Source organism: Morone saxatilis, unplaced genomic scaffold (assembly GCF_004916995.1).
Source record: "Morone saxatilis isolate NCDOM2014 unplaced genomic scaffold, NCSU_SB_2.0 Contig23, whole genome shotgun sequence".
Lineage (NCBI taxonomy): Eukaryota > Metazoa > Chordata > Actinopteri > Moronidae > Morone > Morone saxatilis.
Genome location: NW_023339796.1, coordinates 17620155 through 17644013, shown reverse-complemented (window position 1 = coordinate 17644013; position 23859 = coordinate 17620155). Strand labels below are relative to the sequence as shown.

The 23859-nt window shown below is 40.5% G+C and overlaps 5 protein-coding genes across 6 annotated transcripts in view; 1 reads left to right on the top strand and 4 right to left on the bottom strand.

Annotated features, from left to right (window-relative positions):
* czib (CXXC motif containing zinc binding protein) overlaps positions 1-1996 on the bottom strand; it is a 3714-nt gene extending 1718 nt beyond the window's left edge. Inside the window, exons 1-5 of the mRNA XM_035670718.1 lie at positions 1868-1996; positions 1687-1770; positions 1290-1346; positions 1111-1192; positions 988-1019 (exon numbers count right to left, since the gene is read on the bottom strand). Coding sequence (XP_035526611.1) covers positions 988-1019; positions 1111-1192; positions 1290-1346; positions 1687-1770; positions 1868-1954 — 342 coding nt within the window. The 5' untranslated portion in view covers positions 1955-1996. The remainder of the gene's footprint in view (positions 1-987; positions 1020-1110; positions 1193-1289; positions 1347-1686; positions 1771-1867) is intronic.
* Positions 1997-3368: 1372 nt separating this feature from the next.
* On the bottom strand, positions 3369-8771 carry uck2b (uridine-cytidine kinase 2b). Its single transcript, XM_035670731.1, has 7 exons — positions 8620-8771; positions 6385-6544; positions 5602-5698; positions 5228-5370; positions 4828-4925; positions 4361-4409; positions 3369-3844 (listed from the first exon to the last, which is right to left on the bottom strand). The coding sequence occupies exons 1-7, from the start codon at positions 8722-8724 to the stop codon at positions 3708-3710; spliced, it is 789 nt and encodes a 262-aa protein (XP_035526624.1). The 5' UTR covers positions 8725-8771; the 3' UTR covers positions 3369-3707.
* aldh9a1b (aldehyde dehydrogenase 9 family, member A1b) lies at positions 7399-14570 on the top strand. 2 transcript variants are annotated; one of them, XM_035670729.1, is made up of 12 exons: positions 7399-7528; positions 9778-9988; positions 10645-10790; positions 11106-11235; positions 11323-11457; positions 12016-12212; positions 12555-12695; positions 12796-12984; positions 13087-13174; positions 13351-13492; positions 13635-13747; positions 13925-14570. In XM_035670729.1, exons 2-12 carry the CDS (start codon positions 9811-9813, stop codon positions 14017-14019), a joined length of 1554 nt encoding a protein of 517 aa, XP_035526622.1. In that variant the 5' UTR covers positions 7399-7528; positions 9778-9810; the 3' UTR covers positions 14020-14570. The 2 variants fall into 2 exon arrangements, with proteins under 2 accessions (XP_035526622.1, XP_035526621.1); XM_035670728.1 differs by lacking the exon at positions 7399-7528 and adding an exon at positions 9450-9549.
* Positions 14571-14600: 30 nt separating this feature from the next.
* Positions 14601-17591, bottom strand: zte38 (zebrafish testis-expressed 38). Its single transcript, XM_035670730.1, has 12 exons — positions 17309-17591; positions 16931-17075; positions 16395-16458; positions 16191-16227; positions 16059-16079; positions 15931-15957; positions 15748-15815; positions 15505-15653; positions 15170-15402; positions 14931-14979; positions 14811-14851; positions 14601-14685 (listed from the first exon to the last, which is right to left on the bottom strand). The coding sequence occupies exons 1-12, from the start codon at positions 17354-17356 to the stop codon at positions 14635-14637; spliced, it is 933 nt and encodes a 310-aa protein (XP_035526623.1). The 5' UTR covers positions 17357-17591; the 3' UTR covers positions 14601-14634.
* Positions 17592-18344: 753 nt separating this feature from the next.
* Positions 18345-22210, bottom strand: prdx1 (peroxiredoxin 1). The gene is made up of 6 exons (XM_035671303.1): positions 22059-22210; positions 20417-20529; positions 20085-20238; positions 19872-19994; positions 19524-19654; positions 18345-18828 (listed from the first exon to the last, which is right to left on the bottom strand). The coding sequence occupies exons 2-6, from the start codon at positions 20520-20522 to the stop codon at positions 18746-18748; spliced, it is 597 nt and encodes a 198-aa protein (XP_035527196.1). The 5' UTR covers positions 20523-20529; positions 22059-22210; the 3' UTR covers positions 18345-18745.
* Positions 22211-23859: the final 1649 nt, after the last annotated feature.

The window sequence follows — 23859 nt, the reverse complement described above, 5'->3', positions numbered from 1 at the left end:
TGGGCACCTGACCAAAAATTTAAAAAAAGAACAAACCTATCCTTTAATTTCCCCATTACAACTAGGGATCGACCTATATGTTTTTTCAGGGCCGGTAAAAATGGAAATCTTTAAAAATAACCACTGTTCTGTAGTTCACAGTGAAACTAACTACATTTAGTTAAGTACTGTATAATTCTGAGATACTTGTACTTTACATGAGTATTCTCCATTTTATGCAATTGTTATTGCTTGTAAATAAATTAGCTCCACATTTACCAGCTGCAACATTAAAGTGATAAAAAATGCATCAATCATTATAATCCAGTAATATAATATACATTATTCTGAAATGAGCCATTCTGCACTTTTACTTTTAGTACTTAAAGTATATTGTGATACAGATATTTTTGAACTTTTACTTAAGTACTTTTGATTGCAGGTCTTCTACTTTTAACAAAGCGTTTTTACACTTTGGTATTGCCACCTCTAATAAAGTAGAACATTGGAGTTCTTTAAGGACTTGCAAAAGATAACTTTTCAATGCCATCTTAAAACAAGTGCAGGAATGCATTTCTTATAAAGTTAACTGAAAACTTAAAGAAATACACAAAATTGTTTCACAAAACTTTACGAAGTAAATACAGTAAAAATAAAAATGAAACTAGTAAAACTCACATTTGTAGTGAAATTTGAGTTTTCTATTTATTTTATCGGCAAAACTATACCAGTAATCGGAAAAATGCTGAATATCGGATCCAGTAATCGATCGAGTAAACCGATAATCAATCTCTAATTAAAACAACCTATAACAACCATGGTCCTACCGTCACTCTGCTGTTGCTTAATGCGTTTAACAAAAAGTAATTGTCTAATAGGGTTCTGCACTGAGAAGATGAATGAACTGAAAATGAGCACATTTACTCCCCACACCAGCAGTCATGCTTTCAAATGGCAACTGCAGTGCGTGATGGGAGTCGCTGTTTTCAGTACAGTATGTTTGCTTACATTATACGGTGTGATTGTGTCTCCCAGGATATCTGTAAATAAACAATACACGTTATAATTCAACAACAGTATTTTCCTCAGAGAATGAAGACAAAGTGAGTAAAACAGCCCGTTGACTCCTACCTATTGAATTTTCCCTGGCACAAAGTTTACATTTCTGCACCATGCTGGCACTGCCTCGTCCTCCTTTCAGTGGCACGCTCTCCTGTGAATCATTAAAAGAGACAGGTTGGATGCGCTGTGTGACAATATGTACAGAAATGACCAAACTGTGTGGACACCAGGATTCATTTTGTCCTTACCACTAGGGTTACATACTGCCATTTATCTGGGACCTCTCCACAGTTCCCACACTTCAGCTAAATTAAGGAGAGAAGATGCACAAACACTGTGTAAGTGAGACACAGAGTGAAAGACACTGTCACAGAAATGGAGGGCTTTGTTCTGTAAAATCTGTGGATCTGAGCATCAGTAAAGTGGTTAAGAAGTGTGTCAACATGATTAAACACCTACACAATGTACATGTCTTTTCTTATCTTGTTGTCAAGTAAGGGGTGATATCAGAACATTTCCTCTGTCGGCGAACATGATAAAACTATGACCACTACTGAACACGGAGAGGAGAATGAGATGACATACTATATAACTATATACAGACGTGAGCTAGCATGCTAGCTCACTTCTTGACAGCCACCCTACCTTCAGAAACCAGCGGAAGTCGTCGCCCAATGGCCTCACATTGGTGACATTCTCCAGAGTGGCTTTGAACTGGAGCCCAAATTTCTGTCGTGCATATAAAACAAGGAGAGGTTAAAATTCACCCAAAAGGAGCTAAATTGCTTCATTGTTTACATCAGGAACATGCCGCGGTGACACGTACCACCATCTTGACTCTTCCACACTGAGGTTTTTTTCTTTTCTTTGCTGCCTTCAAGCGCTCCTCGTAAATTCTAGCACCCGCTGTCATAAAGGACTAGTTTTCCCTTTTCTTTCTTTTTTTTTTGGTGGCGTTAGCTACATGACAAAGAGGGAGGCTGTGAAAAGCAACGTTTGAACGCTCTCTTTGTTTTTCAGCTCAGCTTTGCTTTAGGATTAAAGTAGCTGAAATGAATGTGAGGAAATGTGCATCATGCTTGCAGTACATAATGTTCATAGATCATTTTATACCACATATGCTATGTCTTACTGTGCTGTTGACAACCGAACGTAGCAGGTCGAGTATTTGTTCCAATCATATGAACCATTCAGGACGATTACATGTGCCCTGTGTTCATATGTCCGTCAGCATTTTAAGGGAGCAGAACTACAGTAATTGCACCATCTAGTGGACACTTTGAAAGCCACTTATCCACTGTGTGTCATACATGTATTCTCATCAATGCATATCATTAAACTTTGTCCAAATAATCACACTTCAGTCGGCTTCATCCGTTTATTGACCATCAATCAATTGACGTCATTCAGTTATAAATCATTCAATAACCCAATTCCTATTCAACAAACATACTGTACAAACCATTCATCCAGTTGTACTATACACAACAAATACAGCACATGAAATACAAAATTGATTAAACAGTTTGTTTTATTGTAACCTTAAGTTAGAATGGAAACTGCTTTCTAGTGTGGATACTTACTGTACAGGTTGACCTGAGGTAACTTTGCAGAGGCATTGTGGTAGGTCTCAGTGGTTAATAGCCACTCACCTGGGAAAACGGATATTGCTGTGGCATTGAACATCCTTTAAATTATTATCAACCTGAGAGTTATAAATGTCATGTCTTTATCTAACAGGGCTGATTCTGTCACGTGAATGCGGGCCAACTCATCTAAATTGGAGAAGTAAATTGAATAACCTTATGATTTAATTCATGTTCTTTAAGAAGACATGAGTTTTGTTTGAATGAGTTTTGATTGGGATAATCATACATCAACAGGTCATTAATTAAGAGGGTACATGCATCCCAAAAAAGTAACAATACCCACAACACTAGACTGAGTTAATACAGTAGTCAGTTGAACCTTCCAGCCTTTGGCTTCATTGGTCTGGTAGTCACGTTATTCTGCAATCAGTACTGAAAAATCATGTAGTGTGTTGCTGCAGACATTACTCAGAATCAATGTGGTGCACACTGTGTAGTAAACAGATGTCTAGTGGAACACACTAGACCACACAATACAATGAGGGAACTTAAACACTGGAAAAAAGAAGAGAAAAAGGAAAACACTTCCAAGATTGTCAGTACAAATACAGAGTGCAATCCTGGTTTCTTCAATCGTCGTCTAATCCACGCCCTTCTCATTTGGAACCCACACAAACATTTATCAGACTCCCCCGGCCATCAGGGGTTCAAGTTTTATCAGACATTACAAAAAAAAAGTAAAAGGATTCCCCTCTTTTATTCATTAGCGGCATGAATTTCCATGGAGCAGCAGGGGATACATAAAAAACATAAATGCAATCTGGGAGGGAAATGCATGGGGTCAATTTTAACCCATGGTCTCTTCACAAGAATAACAAGAGCTTCTCTCATACCCTCCTGACCAAAATCTAAGTTCAACGATTACAATGAAAGTAACTAATAACGAGTCAGAATAATAAAGGCATTTCAATTCTTTTTGCATCTCTTTTCTCTTTTAAATACATAGATGCCATCAGGCATTATTTACAGCGCGACCCCCACACCCCTCTCCGCTCTGTGAAGAGAGGTGTGATGAGGTCAATGAGGCCGGCTGCTGGACTCGGAGGTCCGTCGCTGACGTGGAGTGCTGTGGCCGTTCATGCAGCCGTTGTGGCGCTTGTTTGGTCCACCGTTCAGAATGTCTTGGATGTGCTGTACTATCAAGTTGATGGCCACTGCAGGAAACAAGGAGAGAGTTTCACAGAGTTAATAAAGTAAAACAGATGTAGCATTGTTCTCCTATAACGTTGTCAGACTCATGACAGGCAGTTAAAAATGATCAAAGCTGAAAATCAGAGAACCACAGATGTCTTTGTCTTTTTTATTTATTTATTTTTTTTAAATCACCCATAATGCAGTTTGCTCAGATTTTGAAGAGTTATGCTTGTAGCCTCCAGCAGAAATGAGGAGCAGGCTACAGTCTGGTAAGCTCACTTATTTCTAACTATACACCCCCATATTTCTTTTACCATGTAGTCTTTACACAGATGTTTATTAGACCCTGCAGCTCCCTCTGGAGCCACACAAAGCTTTACACATCTTATAAAGCGTAGTTTCTAAAGTAGTACTCTCCAACAACTGTAAGGAGACCTTGATGTGTAAAATCGTTTGCAAAAAAACATTGACAAAGAGATTCCTATGCTCGCCAATATAACTGCAATGCGTGTACACTGTATAACAATTGTCCTTACCAAGGTTATCTGCTCCTCGTGGAATAATCACATCTGCATACTTCTTTGTCTAATAGAAATAAGGATATGGTCAATGCTCACGTGCTGAAACAACATTCCTCATCAAATGGGCACTGATACCTAAAATATCTGCCAATATATCAACCAATAGTATAATACCCACAAAATATAAACATTTCGATAAGGGTGCCTTAAATTTGGTTATTCAAGAATTATGCCCAAGATATGAATTGAGAGTTTAAATAAAACGCAGTGCTCCCTGGTGGACAAACAATGTAATGGCAACACTTCAATTATCCCAAATGTGTCTTTGGCTTTTCTGTGCTGAAATTACTTGTTTGACATTGGCCGACATGTACATTAAAACAAATATAAATTTCTAAGCTATAATTGTCTGATAATGCCACCCGTCCCAGTGTAACATTTGCTGCACCAATACCACCTTGTAAGTTAGGAACATCACTTACTGGTAAACAGAACTCCTCAAAGGCCGGTTTTACAAAAGTGATGTACTGAGCCAGCACTTGCTCCAGCTCTCTACCCCGCTCACTGATGTCTCTTAGAACTGAAATAGAGAAAGCACATACACAAAAAAAGATGGACAATATTAAATCTTAGCCTATTAACAAAATGAGAAAAATACATCCATATAGAAACCCACACTGGTATTCATCACTAGTATTCAGTGGTGACTGGGGAGAACTTACACTGGTGTTATAATGTTCCTGCTGCAACAAGTCTACATGTAACTTTTATTAGCAGTACTAATTACTTTGGTTTAACATTAAATTAACATACTCAAGTTAGGCGGGGCACTACTCTACAATTGTTCCACCCGTCATGCTTAACCAAACTATCACTACACACCTCGGCGTGAGAGCCGTGTGTCTGGATCTGTGTCAACAAACAGCTTCATCTGGAACAGGTCTCTGATTTCCTGCGAGTAGAACATGAGGATTCCCTCAAACAGGACCACGTCAGCCGGATACACCGTGACAAACTCGTCTTTCCTGGAAGAACACACACAGAAGAGTTTTCTCCTCTCTGCCAGTGACATTCATTCATTGTGTTACGCAAATTTAAACAGCCGTTTCCTCAGAGAAAATCAAGATAAATAATAGGTTCAGTTATCTGTTTGAGGTGACGTGTCATTGTAGATGAAATGTCTATACTTCAAGAGCACATAATTATAGGTGCTGGCAAAATGGCAGCTGTGACGCACAACAGACAGAGGTGCTCACCTGGAATGAGTGACAAAGTCATAAACTGGGATCTGGACAGTCTTCCCCTGCAGGATCTGTCGGAGTGTTTGCATGATCAGCTCATTGTCAAAGGCATCTGAGGACAACAAAAGGCAAACGCTCAGTCACAATCTTGATGAGATTCTGTATCATTTAACACCAGCTTGGTGTGCGCATGTGGACACGTGGGTCCCCACTCTGCACGTTTGGTGACCTAGGAATCTCTTCCGTGTAACAGGTGTTGGGTTCAGTCGCTGAGCCTTACAGCAGCTGCTTCTGAGAAAGGCCTGCTGAGTGTGGGGATTTAAAATCAGCCGAGAAAGGAAGCAGGAGTATGAGGGGGCAAAGTCAGGCTCCAAAAATGGAGTCTATGCTTCTGCCAAAGCCACACTGAAAAAAAATGACCTACATGGCAGCAAAGCATGCTGCTGAACAAAAGCCTGTTTGAAACATTATATATCATCTTGGAAACTTGATTGCTTGAGTTCGCTAGTTATCGTCATCTAAGACTTGATCTTTAATCTGTTTACTGCCGAAGCAGCCTCAGCTCTTACCAATTCCACAAACCATTGCATGTCAAACTCCACTTGTAGATTAAGTATCTGGTTTCAAACCATTTGAAAAACACTTTTCTTGAGGCAACTGGAATCTGCGATACGAGTAGCAAACATGTGCCTGCTTCAAGGCAGCTGAGGGGCTGAGGGGCTGAGGGGCGAGGGGCTTTATACTCCAATACAGTGCATTGGAGCTTATACACCAACTATGGTTTTGCTGGTTGGATACCTGGGTGATCAAAATTGAACTGGCCCTTGGTTGCCTTGGCCTTCTGCTCTGGAGTTAGCACCTTGTAGAAGCTGTCCTGGCTGAGGATCGCCACCTGCCGCTGGTGGTGGTCGATTTTGTTCTGCCCCAGCAGCTCCATTATCTTCTCACATACAGACGACTGCAATAAAAGATAAACGGAAAAACAATTTAAAAATAAATAAATAAATAGGTCAGGAATGCGTTGTTTGAGCACAAACATAAAAATAAGTATTGTATTGTGTCCACAGAGAAAAAAATGAAGACACATTTTAATCACACAGTCACATTTAACAGGAAATGGTGTGGGTGGGTAATTTCCCACCCTGTATGATTCAGTTAACACAACTGGAGGTGAACTTCCCAGTGGACCACCATGTTTGCCCTCTCTGACCTTCTCAACTAAATGAATCTCATATCCAGTGCTGACTGGGCATTCTACAGCTGCCCGCGGCTGATGCCTTTGTGTTCCTGAAAGTGTACCACAATGAATTCGGACGCCCCACCTCGGGAGCTGGGAGGTTGCGTCAACACACTCAAATGCAAAAATCAGACAAAAGGACCTGAATTTGAACACGTCAAAGATCTAATGCACATACAGCATTTTAAATGCTCCAACACTAAGCTGACAAACTGATGAGTCTTTTGGCTGATTAATTAATCAGTGAGTATTATGATATTCAACTTTTGTCATGTTTAAAGTAAAAAAAATAAGAAATTTAAGGTTCTCTCGCCACTTGGATAAATATGACTGATAAGGTGACTGACGATTTTCATTACCGACAGAACAAAGAAATGTTTTACCAAGAAACGCCAGGCTAAAATCAAACACCTGCCGATGAACAATTCAGCTACTGGCCCTGCAGAGAGCTGCTCTCAGACGAGGAGGCTAAAATTACATCATCCAATCCATGAGCCGTCTCCTCAATTAAAACTCGTCTAGTGTGGCGTCAAAACCGCACAGACAACCCTTCGTCCAGTCCCTAGTGAGGGGTTTTTACTCCAGGAAGCAAAACAGTGGCTCAGCGCCAGTGTGCTGATATCTGGGACAAAGTTGGGAGGAGGGGCGGACTGAGAAGACGTCAGACATGCGAGTCTTCGCCCTCATATCTGATCTACCTACACTGTACGTGAGCAAATATTATAATAGAGCACTTAGAGGGCCAGATGTTGAAACCTTTAATTTTAAGTATTTTTTTAAGTGTCTTGGCAGTGGCTCTCACTAGGAAGTTCAACTGGTGCCTCCGGTCCACCCGAGGTGTGGTGGTACTGGTGGTACTGGTGAAGTATGCTCGGTCCATAACAAAGAAACCTAATGACGTCTTTGACTATGTCCACGTCGGTGCGTTATTTTAGCAACGAGGAGGATGTCAGCCAGTGTTCAGTGCTGCCCACGCAAGTTATGGTAAAAGGCAAACCAACGAGGCTGTACTTTAGCTTTGTTAAAATAAACCTCGCTTTCTGTTTAAATGAATCCCGACTGAAGGTTACACTACTCAACCCGGTCACAACCTGGTTTATTTGAATCGTAATAGAACAAAGGGACGTGGGGGCGATGGCTTCAGAGAAATATTTCCATCTGGGTTGTTTTTTTATTTTATTTCCCGCTGCCGTCTGTGTCTGTTATTAGTCATTATGTTACACCAACATCTAGGTTAACGTTATTCAACGTTAGCTGTCGCCCCAGGTCACACACTAAAACATGCCTTTATCGCTACCAGCTTTTCTTTGTTCTTTTTTTAACTAAATATGCGGTTACAAGCCTACTATGGCGACATTGAAGACATGAAGCAAATATAATTGGTTCATTGTTTACAAACAAGAGTCCCGATAGCCTCGAGGTGAGCGAACACAGCTAACAGCCATTGTCTGCACTGATAGCGTGTGATGGACTTGAGCTAGGCGGCTAAGTAGGCTAACATCAGTGATTTCCACGTCGTCTAAAGTTAGTCGGTGCTGCTAACGACCTCCGCCCCCCGTACGGGACGGAAACACGCTACTGAACAATTACAAAGCCCGGGACGAGTGTGCTGAGCTATACCGGTGCTAGCGAAGGGTCTAGTGTTTGAACAGATGATTGAGCTGTCAATCAAACCTCAGCGTTGACGCCGCTGAAGCCACGCGGTCAACCGGCTGCCGACGGACCCTCTGCCGTAGCTCTAAATCTGCCCCTGACAACCCGCGAAAACGGTCAAATTAGCCATCTAGGGTGCCAACCTTGCCGCTGGCGGTGCCACCGGAGACACCGATGAGAAAGGGTTGTCGAACAATGTTGGTGTTCTCGTCCCGGTCCCTTAGATGTGTCTCACTGTCCCCGGCCATACTTGCAATGTGCGGTCGGAGCCGCTGCTGTGGAAGATCATTGTGATGGAGCTCCTCCCACAACACGGCGTTAGTGACGACGCCGGGGAAGTGGGCTTCCGATTCGACGGTTAAGGAGAAACTTAAGGGAGATTTATCTTACAGTGCTGAGCGACCGATCCTCCGTTTCTTGCTCCTCTTACTTTTGTGAAAGCTTTAGGTAAAGGCTTAACTAATAAATACTGTCAGTGGGCTTAACGCGTTCATATTTGTAAAAACTTTATTCTACTTGTCATGGAGGACTGCAGGACATGGTGGTTACTGAAAGAGACCTGGTCCATTGTGGTCTAAATGTGGGGAAAACTGTGAAATCTACCTGTTTTGTATTTTCACAAATAAAATAAAGGTTTCACAAATCTGAAACTGTGTTTTAAAGAGTCTTAAGCCTCTCTCAAATAATCTAGTCCTTAGCTCAGTAAGTTAAGTCTCCCTTAAGTTTCCCCTTAACTGACGAGTTGGAAGCCAACTTCACCGTCGTCCGTTATTTTATTACTAAAGAATAATTAATTGTATTTACCTTTACGTATTCACATTCCTTTTAGCATAGTTTAATTGTAACACCCGTGCAGTTTGTATCCAATTAAATTATCAATTTGTAATTATTACTTTTGTTTTTGTGTGTTTGACAGTGAAAATATCCAATCGTCTGACAGAACAGGAAAGTGACGTACCGTATTGGCCCCGCCCCCTGGCTGAGGCTCACTGAGATAAAGTAACGTTAACCGAACATATGAGCTGTTATCTAGATTCATAACATTAAACCCCACAATAAGTGTGAAGAGGCCTGTAAGTATAGTTCGTGTAGCTATATACAATGGTGAAACATCCAGGAAGAAGGAGCTACCCTCTAAACGTTGTGTACACTTGCTGTAACAGCTAACTAGTTAGTTTAGCATAACGTTAGTTTACTGAAGTTGAGTGAAAGCGCTTTGGCGTTTTACAGTGTCGGTGTTTATTTTAAAAATGAGGCGACAGTGTCTTATGGTGTTAACCTGCAGGGTGTATGTTTTACAGTTATAAACTCGGAGCCACAGAGCCAGTTTGAGTATGCTCCAGAGACTCGCTGCGTCCCTGCGGCGGCCCGCAGCTGCTCCCCTCGCGGCGGCGGTACGATGCGTCTCCTCGGGGTCAGTGGACATCACGGTCCCGCTGAACTTCTGGGCTGGGAAGAGACGGACGAGCCTGGAGAAACGCACCACGGAAAATGTTTACGAACCTGCAACAGGCAAGTCACACCATGAGTCGATGTTAGAGCTGTTAAAAAGCTGTCCCACATTGTTGACACTGTTTCCTAACTGGACTTTGGTCACTGCTGTGTGAAGATGTATGCATGGTGATCTCTGGCCTGGGAAAACAGTATCAGGTATTTTAACAGGTTATAATTCAATTGTCATAATTCATGTTATACATCATGCATACATGCTGTTTTTCACTATATAGTATATCCATTTAGTCACAACTGGCCAATGTGCAACCCGTTTTGTGGCCACTGAACAGCTTCAGTGGAGCAGAGCCAAGTCATGTGATCACTTCACATCCTAGCTATTATAGCTTCATTGATACCCAGTAGGTGTTACATTTGTGTTACTGTAATTTGTGGCACTGCCTGGCATGGTTCCTAGTTATTTATCTAATGACTAATGCCATTGTCAAAGAAACCTTCAACGCCACAGTGTAAATGCCACATTCAATACATTGTGCTACAGCTTGTGCTCTACAGGCCTAGAATTAATATCTTCTTTATTGAGGGTTGACGCACATTGAACCAGTTCTAAGTAAACAAAACAAGTCAGATGGCCTTGCCAAATAAAAACATTGTAACCTTCTGTTTTTATGTTTAACCTGCGTACTTAATTTACCATCATATATTTCACTTTGCAGGGCGAGTGTTGTGTCATTTGGAGCCGTGTGGTGCTGTGGAGGTCGATCAGGCTGTGGAGTCTGCAAAGTCGGCCTTCGGCCATTGGAGCAAAATGTCTGGGATGGAGAGAGCGCGCATCATGATAGAAGCGGCCCATATCATTGAGGTGGGTTTTATTATTATTTTTACACTTTTGTATGATACTCCTGAAAATATGTAAGTCGGTACAAAGACCACATGAGAATTAATTCAGAGAGTACTTTGATCATAGGTCCTTGGCCTGGTTTCTTGAAAGCGATCAGTGTGCTAGTATCTTAATGGAGCCTCTTTTATTTCATGCAAAATAAAGACCTTGAGAGTGGAAATTACCATGAGCTGTATAGATTTAATTTTAAAAATACTGCTGAGTTGCAGCTTGTTTCACATACTGTGTTGTGTAACAATTGCACTCACACTATTACACTGTGGTTTTCATGCACAGAGCAGGAGAGAGGAGATCGCTGAAATGGAGGTGGTCAACAATGGGAAGTCCATCACAGAAGCCCGTCTGGATGTGGACTCTGCCAGACTGTGTATAGAGTACTATGCAGGACTAGCCAGCACGATGGCAGGTTGGTACAATACTCACTTTCTTAAAACCAAATCTTTTTAAACCCTTTGTTTTACTAAGATTATAATTCTGCCTCTCCTTTATCAAGGCCAGCATGTCCAGCTGCCTGGGGGGTCCTTTGCCTACACCCGCAGAGAGCCTCTGGGAGTCTGTGTTGGTATCGGTGCGTGGAATTACCCTTTTCAGATAGCTGCCTGGAAATCAGCTCCAGCCCTGGCCTGTGGTATGGGATACTTCTCAAGTTGTAAAGACAAGTTAATAATTCAGACTTTTCTCCTTCAGGAAGGTTATGTTTTTGGTTAGCTATATTTGTTTTTATATTATCTAGCAGAAAATCTCACAAACTCCCTTAAAGAAGTTAGACTGTGGGCCAAGGGAAACACTGGATACACCCACAATGCAGCAATTCATCAATCACTACAAATTGCATCCAATATCTCCCAGATTTAGTACATGTGATATTGGATGAATCTGATCTTTCTTCATATGCTTTATCATTTTTCTGTAATTGGTTGTCAAATTCTTCTAAGTATGGCAATCCTGAACATTTTAGTGACCCTTGACCTATAGATGGCACTACAGCAATATATCCCAGTGGTTTCTTCACATATCACCACTGCTTTCTATGCCTATTACTGTGCGTGTGTGTCTGTGTGTGTGTAATAAAGAAGCATATCTAATTACTGGACATAGCTATAATCTCTGGGTGCTGTCTAGTGGATTAGATGAGTCAAACAGTATTACTTACTTGTTTTTCTCTTGTGTCTGTGATCTAAAACAGGCAACTCCATGGTGTTCAAGCCATCACCAGTGACGCCTGTGACGGCAGTCTTACTGGCAGAGCTCTACGCCGAGGCCGGCGCTCCAGAGGGGCTGTTCAACGTGGTGCAGGGCGGCCAGGAGACCGGCAGCTTACTCTGCCACCACGCGGACGTCGCTAAAGTGTCCTTCACTGGGAGTGTGCCAACAGGCAAGAAGGTCAGGGTCTAAAAATTTGACACACTGTGCCAACTTATAAGTATGAGACATTAAAGGTGGAGTCAGTCATTCTGGAAAAAGATAGTTGATTGTTGAGTGTCATTCCCAGGCCTTCAAATACAGACGCTTTAGTTTATGGTATATGCCAAATAAAGAAAGTTGCTTGCAACGAGCCACACACAACAGATGGCATTCGTGGACACTTTGGGTTGCCATAGCATCTATATCCGTCAATCTGGGAATGAGACTCAACAATTGGACTGACCCCACCTTTAATTAAAAGAAACACCACTTTAGTGTTAAGTTTTCTTTTCCGTCCCAATCGGAATAACCCACCCACAGATTATGGAGATGGCATCCAAGGGGGTGAAGCCTGTGACTCTGGAGCTCGGGGGGAAATCTCCGCTGCTTATCTTTGAGGACAGTGAAGTGGAGAACGCAGTGAGGGGAGCTCTCATGGCCAACTTCCTGTCTCAAGGCCAGGTAGATATCAGCTTTGGATATTATGTGTTGTTTTTCATATGCTTTCACACTGTGTCCAATCTACACATGGAGACATATTATTTGATTAAATGTATCACAGGTCTGTAGCAACGGTACAAGGGTCTTTGTTCAGAGGGATATTCTGCCTGAGTTTTTGGAGGAGGTGGTGAAGAGGACCCAGGCGATCGAGATAGGAGACCCACTATTGGAACACACGCGAATGGGAGCACTGGTCAGCCAAGCACACCTAGAAAAAGTCCTATCTTTTGTTGATCAGGCAAAGAAGGAGGTAGGACTCGTCTTGCTAATTTAGTTTGCTTTTTACAAACACCATGTCAACATTCCTGTGTGCAGCAAATTAAATCTAGATCTTGATGTGAATTGTTTCTAGGGAGCTACAGTGTTGTGTGGAGGTGAACCTTTTGTCCCATCAGATCCCAAACTCAGAGGTGGATATTACATGACTCCCTGTGTGCTAGGTAAGTCTTTGCATTAGGAAGATGGACAACTTTAATTTACTCTTTTTTTGTAGCATTAAAAATAATTTTACTGTGTTAAAGAGAAGGGATTCATCACTGCAGTTTAGATCGGTTACTTTGAGGTCACACCAGTGTTTTCACATTCTCGTCCTTTCTTTTTTTTCTTCCCTGTATAGGTGACTGCACAGATGAGATGACTTGCGTGAAGGAGGAGATTTTTGGTCCTGTTATGTCTGTGTTGTCTTTTGAAACAGAAGAGGAGGTGCTGCACAGAGCCAATGACACAACCATGGGTCTGGCTGCAGGAGTTTTCACCAGGTAGGTTTTTGGTGAGACATCTAGGCTAATAAAAGGGATTTTTGAACCAATTGGCTTAAACCTTTCAGAAGAATCTAGATTTGATCTGAAGGCAGCAGAATTACCAGTAGTCAAAGCAACAAAAATTGTTTTGTGTTTGCAGGGATGTGAGACGAGCCCATCGTGTGGTGGCACACCTCAAGGCCGGGTCCTGTTTCATCAACAACTACAACATCACTCCTGTGGAGGTGCCCTTTGGAGGCTTCAAAATGTCAGGTACAGTCTGGTTGTTAGCACGAAGACCATGACCTAAATCTAATTGCAGTGAATATGCCAAAAAGAACAATTGTGGCATTGTGAAAGTACTTCTTAATTTAAAAACCCAGTTTCAACACTCCCCAATCACATACATTAGTGGAAGTGGAAGTAATCGATAATCTGTACATTCACCAGGCATAGGGCGGGAGAACGGCCAGGTGACGATCGAATACTACTCCCAGCTGAAGACCGTGTTTGTGGAGATGGGAGATGTGGACAGCTTATTCTAAGACGCATCGAGAGGAAGATGGAGCTGTAACACTGACCCAGAGACTAAAACAGATGGTCTGGACCAGAACAGAAAGGCCATCAAGTGTTAGTGCTGAAAGTGATGAAAACTCTTTATGAAGGATATAAATGTAACATTGAGCCAATCAGCTGATGAATCAAACTACAGATTCTAATTAATATTTACTGAATCTTGATTGATTTCAGCTACTACAGCATACATATGAGTTGCTCTGCATGTTTTCTTGCTTAATATATTCTGTCATCCACGTACAGAAGAACATTTTTACAGAAAAAACAAAAATGCTTTATTTCTTGAACAATGCACATCAATATATTTTTTTATACACACAAAATACTAAAAAATAAAGCACTTTGAACATAATAATTTAATTCATCTAGATTGTACACTTCATGTACACTTTTTGTACAATGTCGTCTACATTAGAACTGACAGTAACATCCTGCCTTGTGGGGAGACATAAGGAACCTCTCTAACACATTTTTATCAAATCAATAGTAACATAACATTAAACAGTGTTTAACATTGCAATAAAATGCATAAATAGTCTGTTTGTGTTTACGTTGCTGACAGAGCTTTTGTGTAAACGTTGTGGTTAAATTCTTCTTCTCCTCTTCCTCGCCAGATTTTTGGTGGCTGCATTTCTCTAAGATAGACAAAAAGATAATGACCTGTCCAACTGCATCATAACAATTCATCATTATGGTGATGTCATTTATTTTTCTGTAACCTATATACTCTCATATAATCAAGCTTCTAGTGCAACTGTACCTTTGCCAAAGGTCTTGTGGGTTTCTTGAACTGTGCAGACTCTGTTTGAAAGAGAGTCAACAGTGTAAACCCTTTGATGAGTGTTATAGTTCTGTTAACAGTAGCAGCACATAGACATACCGTCTTCAGAAGGTAGATCCTCTTGGTCGTGCGTATTCTTACAAGGATCCTGTAACCAGGTGTTTACAGACAATTATAATAAACTGACAGAAAACTGTATAAAAAAGAGAATGGACAACATTTAACGAGAGTGACTTAGATTCAGTGCTTTTTGAGAAAACTGCACATCAGCAAAGAAACAGGTAATGTTTGCTTACACAGAAATCCAGCACTCGAATAAATCCTCTTTCTGGACCCACCTTGATCGTTTCCCTCTCTGGAGGATTTCTCTGAGAAACCTGCTTGGTCTCCCTCAGGTGGTTCCCTTCTTGAAGCTTCTCCAGCCGGCTTTGATCCGCTGACACGCGCACTCTTAAGGTGTGGAAGCCAGTATGCACCTTACCCACCGTGAAGTGCACAGCCATGCCTTCAAACCAGAGGCTGTCACATTCGCCCTCTTTGAAGCCTGGTGGTTGGTAGTCAGCAGGGGTGACTTTGAAAGGAGAGCAGGAAGAAGATGTTTGTATGTGACGCAAAGAGAAACGTAAACTTAAAAGGTTCTTGTTTTGTTCGCAGAGACATCAATGCGTCTTACTGTCATCATAATAGTAGAGCTTCATGTTGAGGTAGACGTTGTTGGGGAGGGCATCCAGGTTCTGCATGAGCAGGAAGAGCTTCCTGATGAGCAGTACGGAGGCTCTCTTTGTGTCCTCCAATGTCACCTGCATCTCCACATCGTTGTTCCTGTGGTTTTATGGAGGTAATATCACCATCGCTTCAATCACATGCGGAGGCCATATCCACAACACTGATGCAAACATGGAGTGTCCATCCAAACCTGATTATGTCCATCTTTGGCCCCTTCTCAGTGTATTTGAAATTGAACTGGTATGACTCAATAATGCACTGCAAAAAGGGGGAAATAAATCTAAATGTTTCTTAATTTACTACTACACATGAAAAAAGCCTGTTTCTCTTCATAATATTAACACACTTTTCAGTATTTTGAGAGAGAACTTACATTAGGTTCATCTGGATTGGTGTACACCTAGAAGGCACCAACATATAGAGTTACTGTTGGCAGCTTTTGTTCTATAAGTAAGCAATGTGTTAACTATAAATGTTGCATCACTGACTTAATTTACTTACCCCGATGAACACAATCTCCAGCTGTTAAGAGGACAATATTAAATAGTAAAAGTCATTGAAGCAGTATTGAGCAAAATGTCAGACAACATTAAACATTAGAAATTCAAAGTATTCATGGATGCATTAACTTACATACTGCTTCTCTAATGCATCAAAGCAGCCCATCATCCTGGGACAGACAAGATTGGACAGGTTGAAAACATCAGTTGGGGTAGGAAATGACGTGAAGTGCTAATTATAACTGTGAACTTCTGGTGTTGATTTAGCTGCTGTGGCCTTCAGACTAAAGTACTACTGTGCTGTCTGGGAGCATTAAGGAAGGACTATTTTAATTACCATTTCACAACTTTACTGGCACCAGAGTTGTTGCAGTCTTCTCGCAAAACTTTGATGCACAAATCTGGTGAAAGGGCAAAGAACACAAGACAATAAATAGCTTTTATTACTCTGTTACCCTGTAAAATGTAAGGTCTTTTCCTGCTCATCATGGGTCTCCCATACAGCTGGAAGAGACCTTGTTCACAGCAGCCTTTTTAACATAAAATAGTAGGGCAGGTGTTACCAATGATATTAATTAAGGTCAAAGTCCATTCAGGTTAAACCTTATATATATATAATAATATAAACAGAGTCAGAGAGCTGCTATTGTGCAACTGGAAAGGAACCGAATATCATTTGTAACACTTGTGTTTAACCTACTATTTCATATCACAATCACTGCTGTGACAAGGCTCTATTACTATGTAGAAAAACACTTTTAAAAACTGCCTTTTGTAAGGAATTTCTGAAACAAGTTCTGATATAGCGGGAGGTATGTTCCTTTGAGGTGATTTTTTAAACCCTGTAAGCTATTTGTGGTCATCAGTGTTCACCTTCCAGATATCTGGATCTGTAGGCATCCTCTGGAAAAATCCCTCTGAGGTAGGTGATGGAGGAGATTGCCACAGCCACCATCCTCTTGACGAAGACCAGGGATTTTTGCTCGGTTTTCAAGTCACTCAGGAATAATCCTGTCCACTTTAGAGCCATTGACAGGATAGAAAACAGATTAAGAAAGACGTGTAAAAGGAGAAAAGCAGTTAAGCTAAATTGGACTTGGTGGCCACCGGATGGCGCAATTGTCCGTGTCTATTATCTGAAGTCCTCCACAGCAGACTTGGAAATATGTTAAACACTGACTCATAAATACACAAAGTGAGTTAATCTACAGGTAAGCATATTATCGAGAGCTAGGCTGCGGGTGGTCAAACCTCAGCAGTCTCCTCCTTGTTCCTGATGCACATCTTCCCGGCTGCCATCTTTTCTCCTGTAGTTGCTCAGTGTTAGCTTGGTATGGCTAATGCTAATGATTAATTCACCTTTTAAATTATTTAATTTAACAACATTCAGCCAACGTAACGGACCCTACACATATACTAATATTAACGACACCTTTCCTGCCAGGGTTATTTCAGTCTATGAAGTCTTAGGAAGCCTATCTCAATTCTTAATATGTTAGGCTCAACTCAGACTCTGAAATATTAATCTAACAATAGCCAGGATGCCGTCATTTGGTTTTCCCGCCAAAAATATGCCCTCAGTGAGAGTACAGAGCTTTATCACTGTTAACTGTACAGATGTATTTATCTAATATATCCTTGTGTAGAAAGAATGGGGCTGATTAAATGTATGTTACTAGCTATTAATATACTCACTGTTAATTTAAGTTAAAGGCATGTCCAACCTTAACAGTTTCCAGCTCTACGTTAATTATTACAGGTGTGATTAATGATATTAATGGCGGCCCTGTTCAATCAAGGTGTGCCAGAGAGCAATGTACAATACATGAACATCTAAATAGGTTTTAGGTCTATTGATAGAAACAATTAAAGGCCTTGTCAACTCACACAGGGGGTTTCAGTTCAAATGTTAGTGGTGCAATGCTTAAGTCACTCAACTACATTCAAAATAATCCAAAGTGTAATCAGTCAAAATATAAATTAAATAAAAACCCCTGCAGCAGCATTTGATAATCAACCATTAACATGGTTAGGGAAAGAATATTTATTTTAAACTTTATTCATAATACAAGATAACCCTCCAGCTTACTTTAGATGGGGTTTATCGTCCACCATTATTTTTATGTCTTTGACTATTTGCTGTAATTGTTCATATAATCATAGTACCTCACACACACAATCAAACATGTACCTGACTTGTTTCTACTAACACCACAAAACTTGTGTAACAACTCCAACACACCCACATCTCACCTGTGATGTTTGCAGTAAATACATTCCTTTAAAGTGTTATAAACTCGTACTCTTTATTTTGATGAAAGAACATTTGTTGTTCACTGTAAAAAAAAAAAGAACGAAATCCGACATAACAGAGAGGTGTTTGTGGCTTCATTCCCATAATAATGTTTGTATGGTCCGTAGCAACAATAGTGAGGAATGTCATGAAAGAACAAACAGACATTTAGCTCAGCATACATTACTGCATCATAATTACACAATTATATACTTTGGTCATAAGTGCACTATTCACTCTACAGACAACAGAACACACACAGCATGTTGACTACAAAAACGGTCTCCTAACCTCTCCTCCACAGGCACAGCGGTTGACATAAATATTGTTCTCTTGAAATGTAATCTCTAAATGAAATCTCCTACAGCAGGCCACACACTCTGGCCTTGGGCTTATTAATGCTTGGAGAAGAAGTCTTTGCTCTTCTGGACGTCAGGTTTGATGGTGTCACTTCCTGGTTTCCAGCCGGCTGGGCACACTGAAAAGATAAGCCTGTAATGAGTCCTGGCTCAGGAGATGAAGCATTAAATATTTGTGCCACTAGGATGCAGATATACTGTGTATAACCTATGTTGCTTTGGGTACTAAGCAGGGAAACGCATCAAAGGTTTGGTTGGCGAATGTATACTATATTTGTTCAAGACCATGCTCATTTTATTGCCACCCTTTAGTCTACAATTCTTTCTCAACTTGTTGTAAAATACATGTGAACCTTAGCACTGATAAGGTAATCACCCTTTATGTTTAAATAAGCATTTATGATCTTTGCTCTGTCTTTACAAACAGCCAATAGCAACTTCGGATTCATGGAGAGCAAGGTGAGAGTAATTATATCACTCACAGTATTAGAGACTTAGACAGACTTTATTTTTCATTTGGATTTGCATCAAAATGAAATTACGTTGCAATGGCACATAGCACAGCAGGAATAAAGGGTGAGGCAGTATGTACAAAACAAATAAAAAAAAGAGAGAGAAAAGAAAAACTTTTGTGTAAACGAAAAACATTTGTATAAATATTATAAATATTGTATGGCTTATTTCAAGCGATCTTGAAATCTTTTAGTGAGAGAATAGTTTAATAAACTCAGGGTTGTATGCTGCAGGACGCAGTAAAATAATTACATACATTAAGGTGCCAAACCTCTGCAGTTATGACACAGCAGTAACTTACCTTCTCCGTGTTTGTCAGTGAACTGAAAGGCTTGGACCAAACGCAGGGTCTCATCAACAGAGCGTCCAACTGGGAGGTCGTTGATGGTGATCTGTCTCAGGATGCCTTTGTCGTCAATGATGAACAGGCCTCTGAAACAGAGTGCAAGAGTTCATGAGTCTCAGAAGACGTAAACACTCAGAGAGGAGCAGTGAGTGAAAGCAGGAAAGTGGCGCATTTAATGGTATGTTAATAAAAGTGTACCACCTCGCTCAGGAAGCAAACGCGACAGAAGCTAACACTGGCTTTATTATTTCTGATCTTTATCAAAGCGTAGTGAAACAGCCAACTGCACATTGCCAAACCGACCTATAGGCGATGCCCTCATCCTCCTTTAGGACGCCGTAATCAGTGGAGATGGTGCGCCGTGTGTCAGATACCAGAGGAATCTTCATAGAACCCAGACCGCCCTGCTTACGTGGTGTGTTGGTCCTTTGAGAACATAAAGCAGAGAGAGAAAGTTTGCAAGAGTAAATTCACACCATCACTGCGGCTGCTTAAGATAAAAAGCCTCGTAACTACCATGCGAAATGGGAGAAGTGTGAGTCCACAGAGGCGGCGATGACCTCACAGCCAATCTTCCTGAAATCTTCGGCAGCATCACTGAAAGCGATGATCTCAGTTGGACACACAAAGGTGAAATCCAGGGGATAGAAGAAGAAGACAACATATTTCCCTGCACCAAAGGAGAAGAAAACAATTAAGGCTGTTTGTCATGTGAGCATGTAACTATGGTAATTCCAGCCTAATTCATTCTAGCCTTCAGTAGTGTAAATGAATGTCTATTGAGTATATTGTGGGATCACAAAGCAGTGGATCACAGTCCAGAGGAGAGTGTCATCAAAGCAGTATACCTCTGTAGCTTGACAGTTTCAGGTCCTCGAACTGTCCGTTTGGCATCACCGCTTTGGCTGTGAAGTCCGGGGCCAGCTTTCCAATTTGTGCATTGCCTGCAGCCATCTTCAGTCTGACCATATTACAGAAGAAGGAAACTCTTTACTTATTACACAATCTCTTCTCAAAATCACAACCATTGTTTCTGTGTGTGAAATCCTGGATAAACCATAACACTTCCTCGTTTACAGGACAAGGAAATTATGTCTTTTATTCATATCAACTTGTACAAGTTTTCAGACTCATATAAAATAACTATTCATTGCACGGCTGCAACTGATGATGATTTCCTTTCTCGACCTTCCATAATGATCTGCTGATTGTTATCTCGATTAATGAAGTAATTGTTTTGTCTATAAAATGTCTGAAAACAGTGAAAGATCTTCTCTTTCCAGAGCTCACTGTGACATATGGAAGTTGCATATTTTAACATCTTAAGTTTGCTATCATATGACAAAACAGGAGCCGGTGCCAGCAAATGTTTACAATTATTAAAATAGTTTATTAATTTATGTTAATTGTCAAATAAATTATCTTTCTAATAATTTCAGCTCTAGTGCATGTACCATGTGCTACAACACAATGAATAGGGAACTATTTTGATAATGAATTGATCTTTAAAGTAGTTCCTCAATACCAAACATTACCTTGTTCCAGCTTTAATGTGAGCGTTTGATTGAGCATTAATAAACGTAGTTTTTTGGCTGTTGCTCCGATAAAAAACAAAATATCTGTAGACCTTGGACTTTAGTTTAATTCTTAAACTTTGTTTAATAATTAATTGTTAGTTGCAGCCCTAAAGGTGAGGCGAATACAGGTTTGATAAGAAGAATGTCTTCATCAGAGTGAAACTATTCTTATTGAACTGTGCAAATATCAGTGGCACAGCAGAGTAGGACAATGTGTAATACTGTAATTATACACAGTAATATAGCTGTAAGACAACACCGTTTTTGCTTCATTCAGAACTAAAGAGCACAGATTGATATTAGATGTCGGCTATAATAATAATATAATAATACAGTAGATCTGCAGCAGCTCAGACCGCGGCTATGTAACCAGGCTGAATTTTAACTGGCAACAACTGAAACCTATGAACTATTTCCACTTCTTCTTTGTTTAAATCCACAGGTGTTTCCGCATATATGATACTTTTTTCTACTATTTTTCATAGTTTTTTCTTGAAACAGATTCCTGGTACATCAGGACTTATCAGGCCACTTGAGTTCATTGGTTAAATGATTTGGTATTTCACTAATCTTCACATCAACTGAACTGCACTTTAAAGTCGAAATGTCCCCCTGACACTGTAGCTGTGAGTCATGTCTGTCAGTGGAAACATTTCACTTTACAAAAAAAAAAATACATCAAAGGCTTTTCCTTTTCCTTAACTCTACTACTTATCAAAGCCTCGTCGGTTGTTCACAATGAACGAGACAACACTGACGACAATCATCTTGTGTCAAACCACTTGTTGAACAGTTCAGCTACAGAAACCCAACTAAACAACTCCAATAAGTGGAACAACTGCACACTCTAACAAACTCAAACTGTGAAACACAATGAGGAAAAACATAGAATAAAGTATTTTATAACACATACCTCAGCTTTGATACCACACCGACGGACACAGAGGACAGAGGGGAGTGCGGGGGCTGACAGCCGCGATTGGGGAATTTATAGTACGGCTCACTTCTCGCGATAAGATGAGATGAGAACGTGATTACAGCTCATTTCGGTCCAGTCTTACAATCCCACTACACAGCATGACTTTGCATTTTTCCTTATCGCTCTTCTGGGAATTTCTTTTTTCTTTTTTGCTCTTGTGACATCACATCAATTCAAAGAGTTAAAGATGAGAAGAAGAAGAAGAAGAAGAAGAAGAGGCCTCCAGGAAATAGTCTTCAGGCTTCATTTCAAACTCTCATAGTTTCATTTAATGATCCCTGAGGGTCATTTCTTACCTTTACAATTCATCCAGCTTCACTAGTCAGATGTAGGGCAATCTTTAATGTCTAGATTAGTAGCACTGGATCTGTTAATCTGAAAAAGAGAGCAGGTTTTTAATGGTTTGCAGTTCCCTGGTCTGAGCTTACAGCCAGGCAGGGGTCATGAGGTTTCATCATATGACTCTTTCAGGATGTATAGCCAGCCCATTGTCATCAACAAGTTTGCTTGGTGTGATAACCTAAATTTCAAACAGGCTGTTCCAGGATATGTGTCGCCCACAGCCCAGGACCGAAAGCCTCACACACAACCTCGAGGAAAACATTACATGAGCTCATATTCTTCATTCAAGTGTTTTTGCAATGCAGCAGAGAAATGTCATTACAGTAATTTCAGAGGAAGCAGAGGGAACTTATGTTTTCCAAGCTAAGAATAGAAATAGCAGGTTCCCAAAATCAATAGTAGCAGCACACACATTGTTTTTTTAAACATGTACATAGCTAGAACAAAGCCAGTACACTTGATTTATATTAATAGACTATTGTACGTTGGAAATATTCTTTCTTCTATTAAGCTCTGTAGGCTGTTGCACACATCAATATCCTCCACATTTCCTGGACTGACACCTACTCCTAAACTATTTTATATTTACAGTGGGACGTACAAACTGGGGCGGTGCACTGTTGCAACATCCTGTACTTATTCTGTGGGCTGCAGAAGGCCTTTTTTCATTTTCATTTCCTCCACACTACTTCTATATTTACTTAATGACTTGGCTGAGGAATAGCAGCCTTTGTCTAGGCATTTTCACTCTGGCAGCAGTTTCTATAATGACTAAAATTGACATTTTACTGCCTGTTAACGGAGTCTGTCAAATGAAAAATATATTGTGCTGAGTACCTTAGTAAAGTCATTTTTTTATTAAATAAACTATGTTGACGGAAGGCCTATGATTTCCTGGGCCTGAAAGGAATCCTGTTGATTGATAAAGGCTTCCCTCTTTAATGACACTGAGTGGTGTTATATCTGTTGACTCCACAGGACATGTGGGACCTTTAATATTTATCATCTGTCCTAATTACTAAAGCTCAATCAGGGCATAGTTGTTTATAAAATGTAAATTACCCCTTTAATTATAGCTATTGTTGTGAACTCTACCTCAGATTGTTGGATAAAAGTGAAAACCTCTGACACAGCCAAGCCTACTGTACTGTACATGTGACAACAAGCCTTGTGTGTGCCGATTAACTACAAGAAGAGGCAAAACAATGAAAGGGAAGTAAAGCTGGTTTTCACGGGGCCACAAACTGTCAGTCACAGTGCATATCTAACATTGTTTTTCTACCTGAATGGGTTTTATAGATATTTTTTGTAATCTTTAATTACCTTAGTGCCAAATTTCCAACTACAAAGAATGATTTTCATCTCTCAATCTCAATCTCACTTGACTCTATAA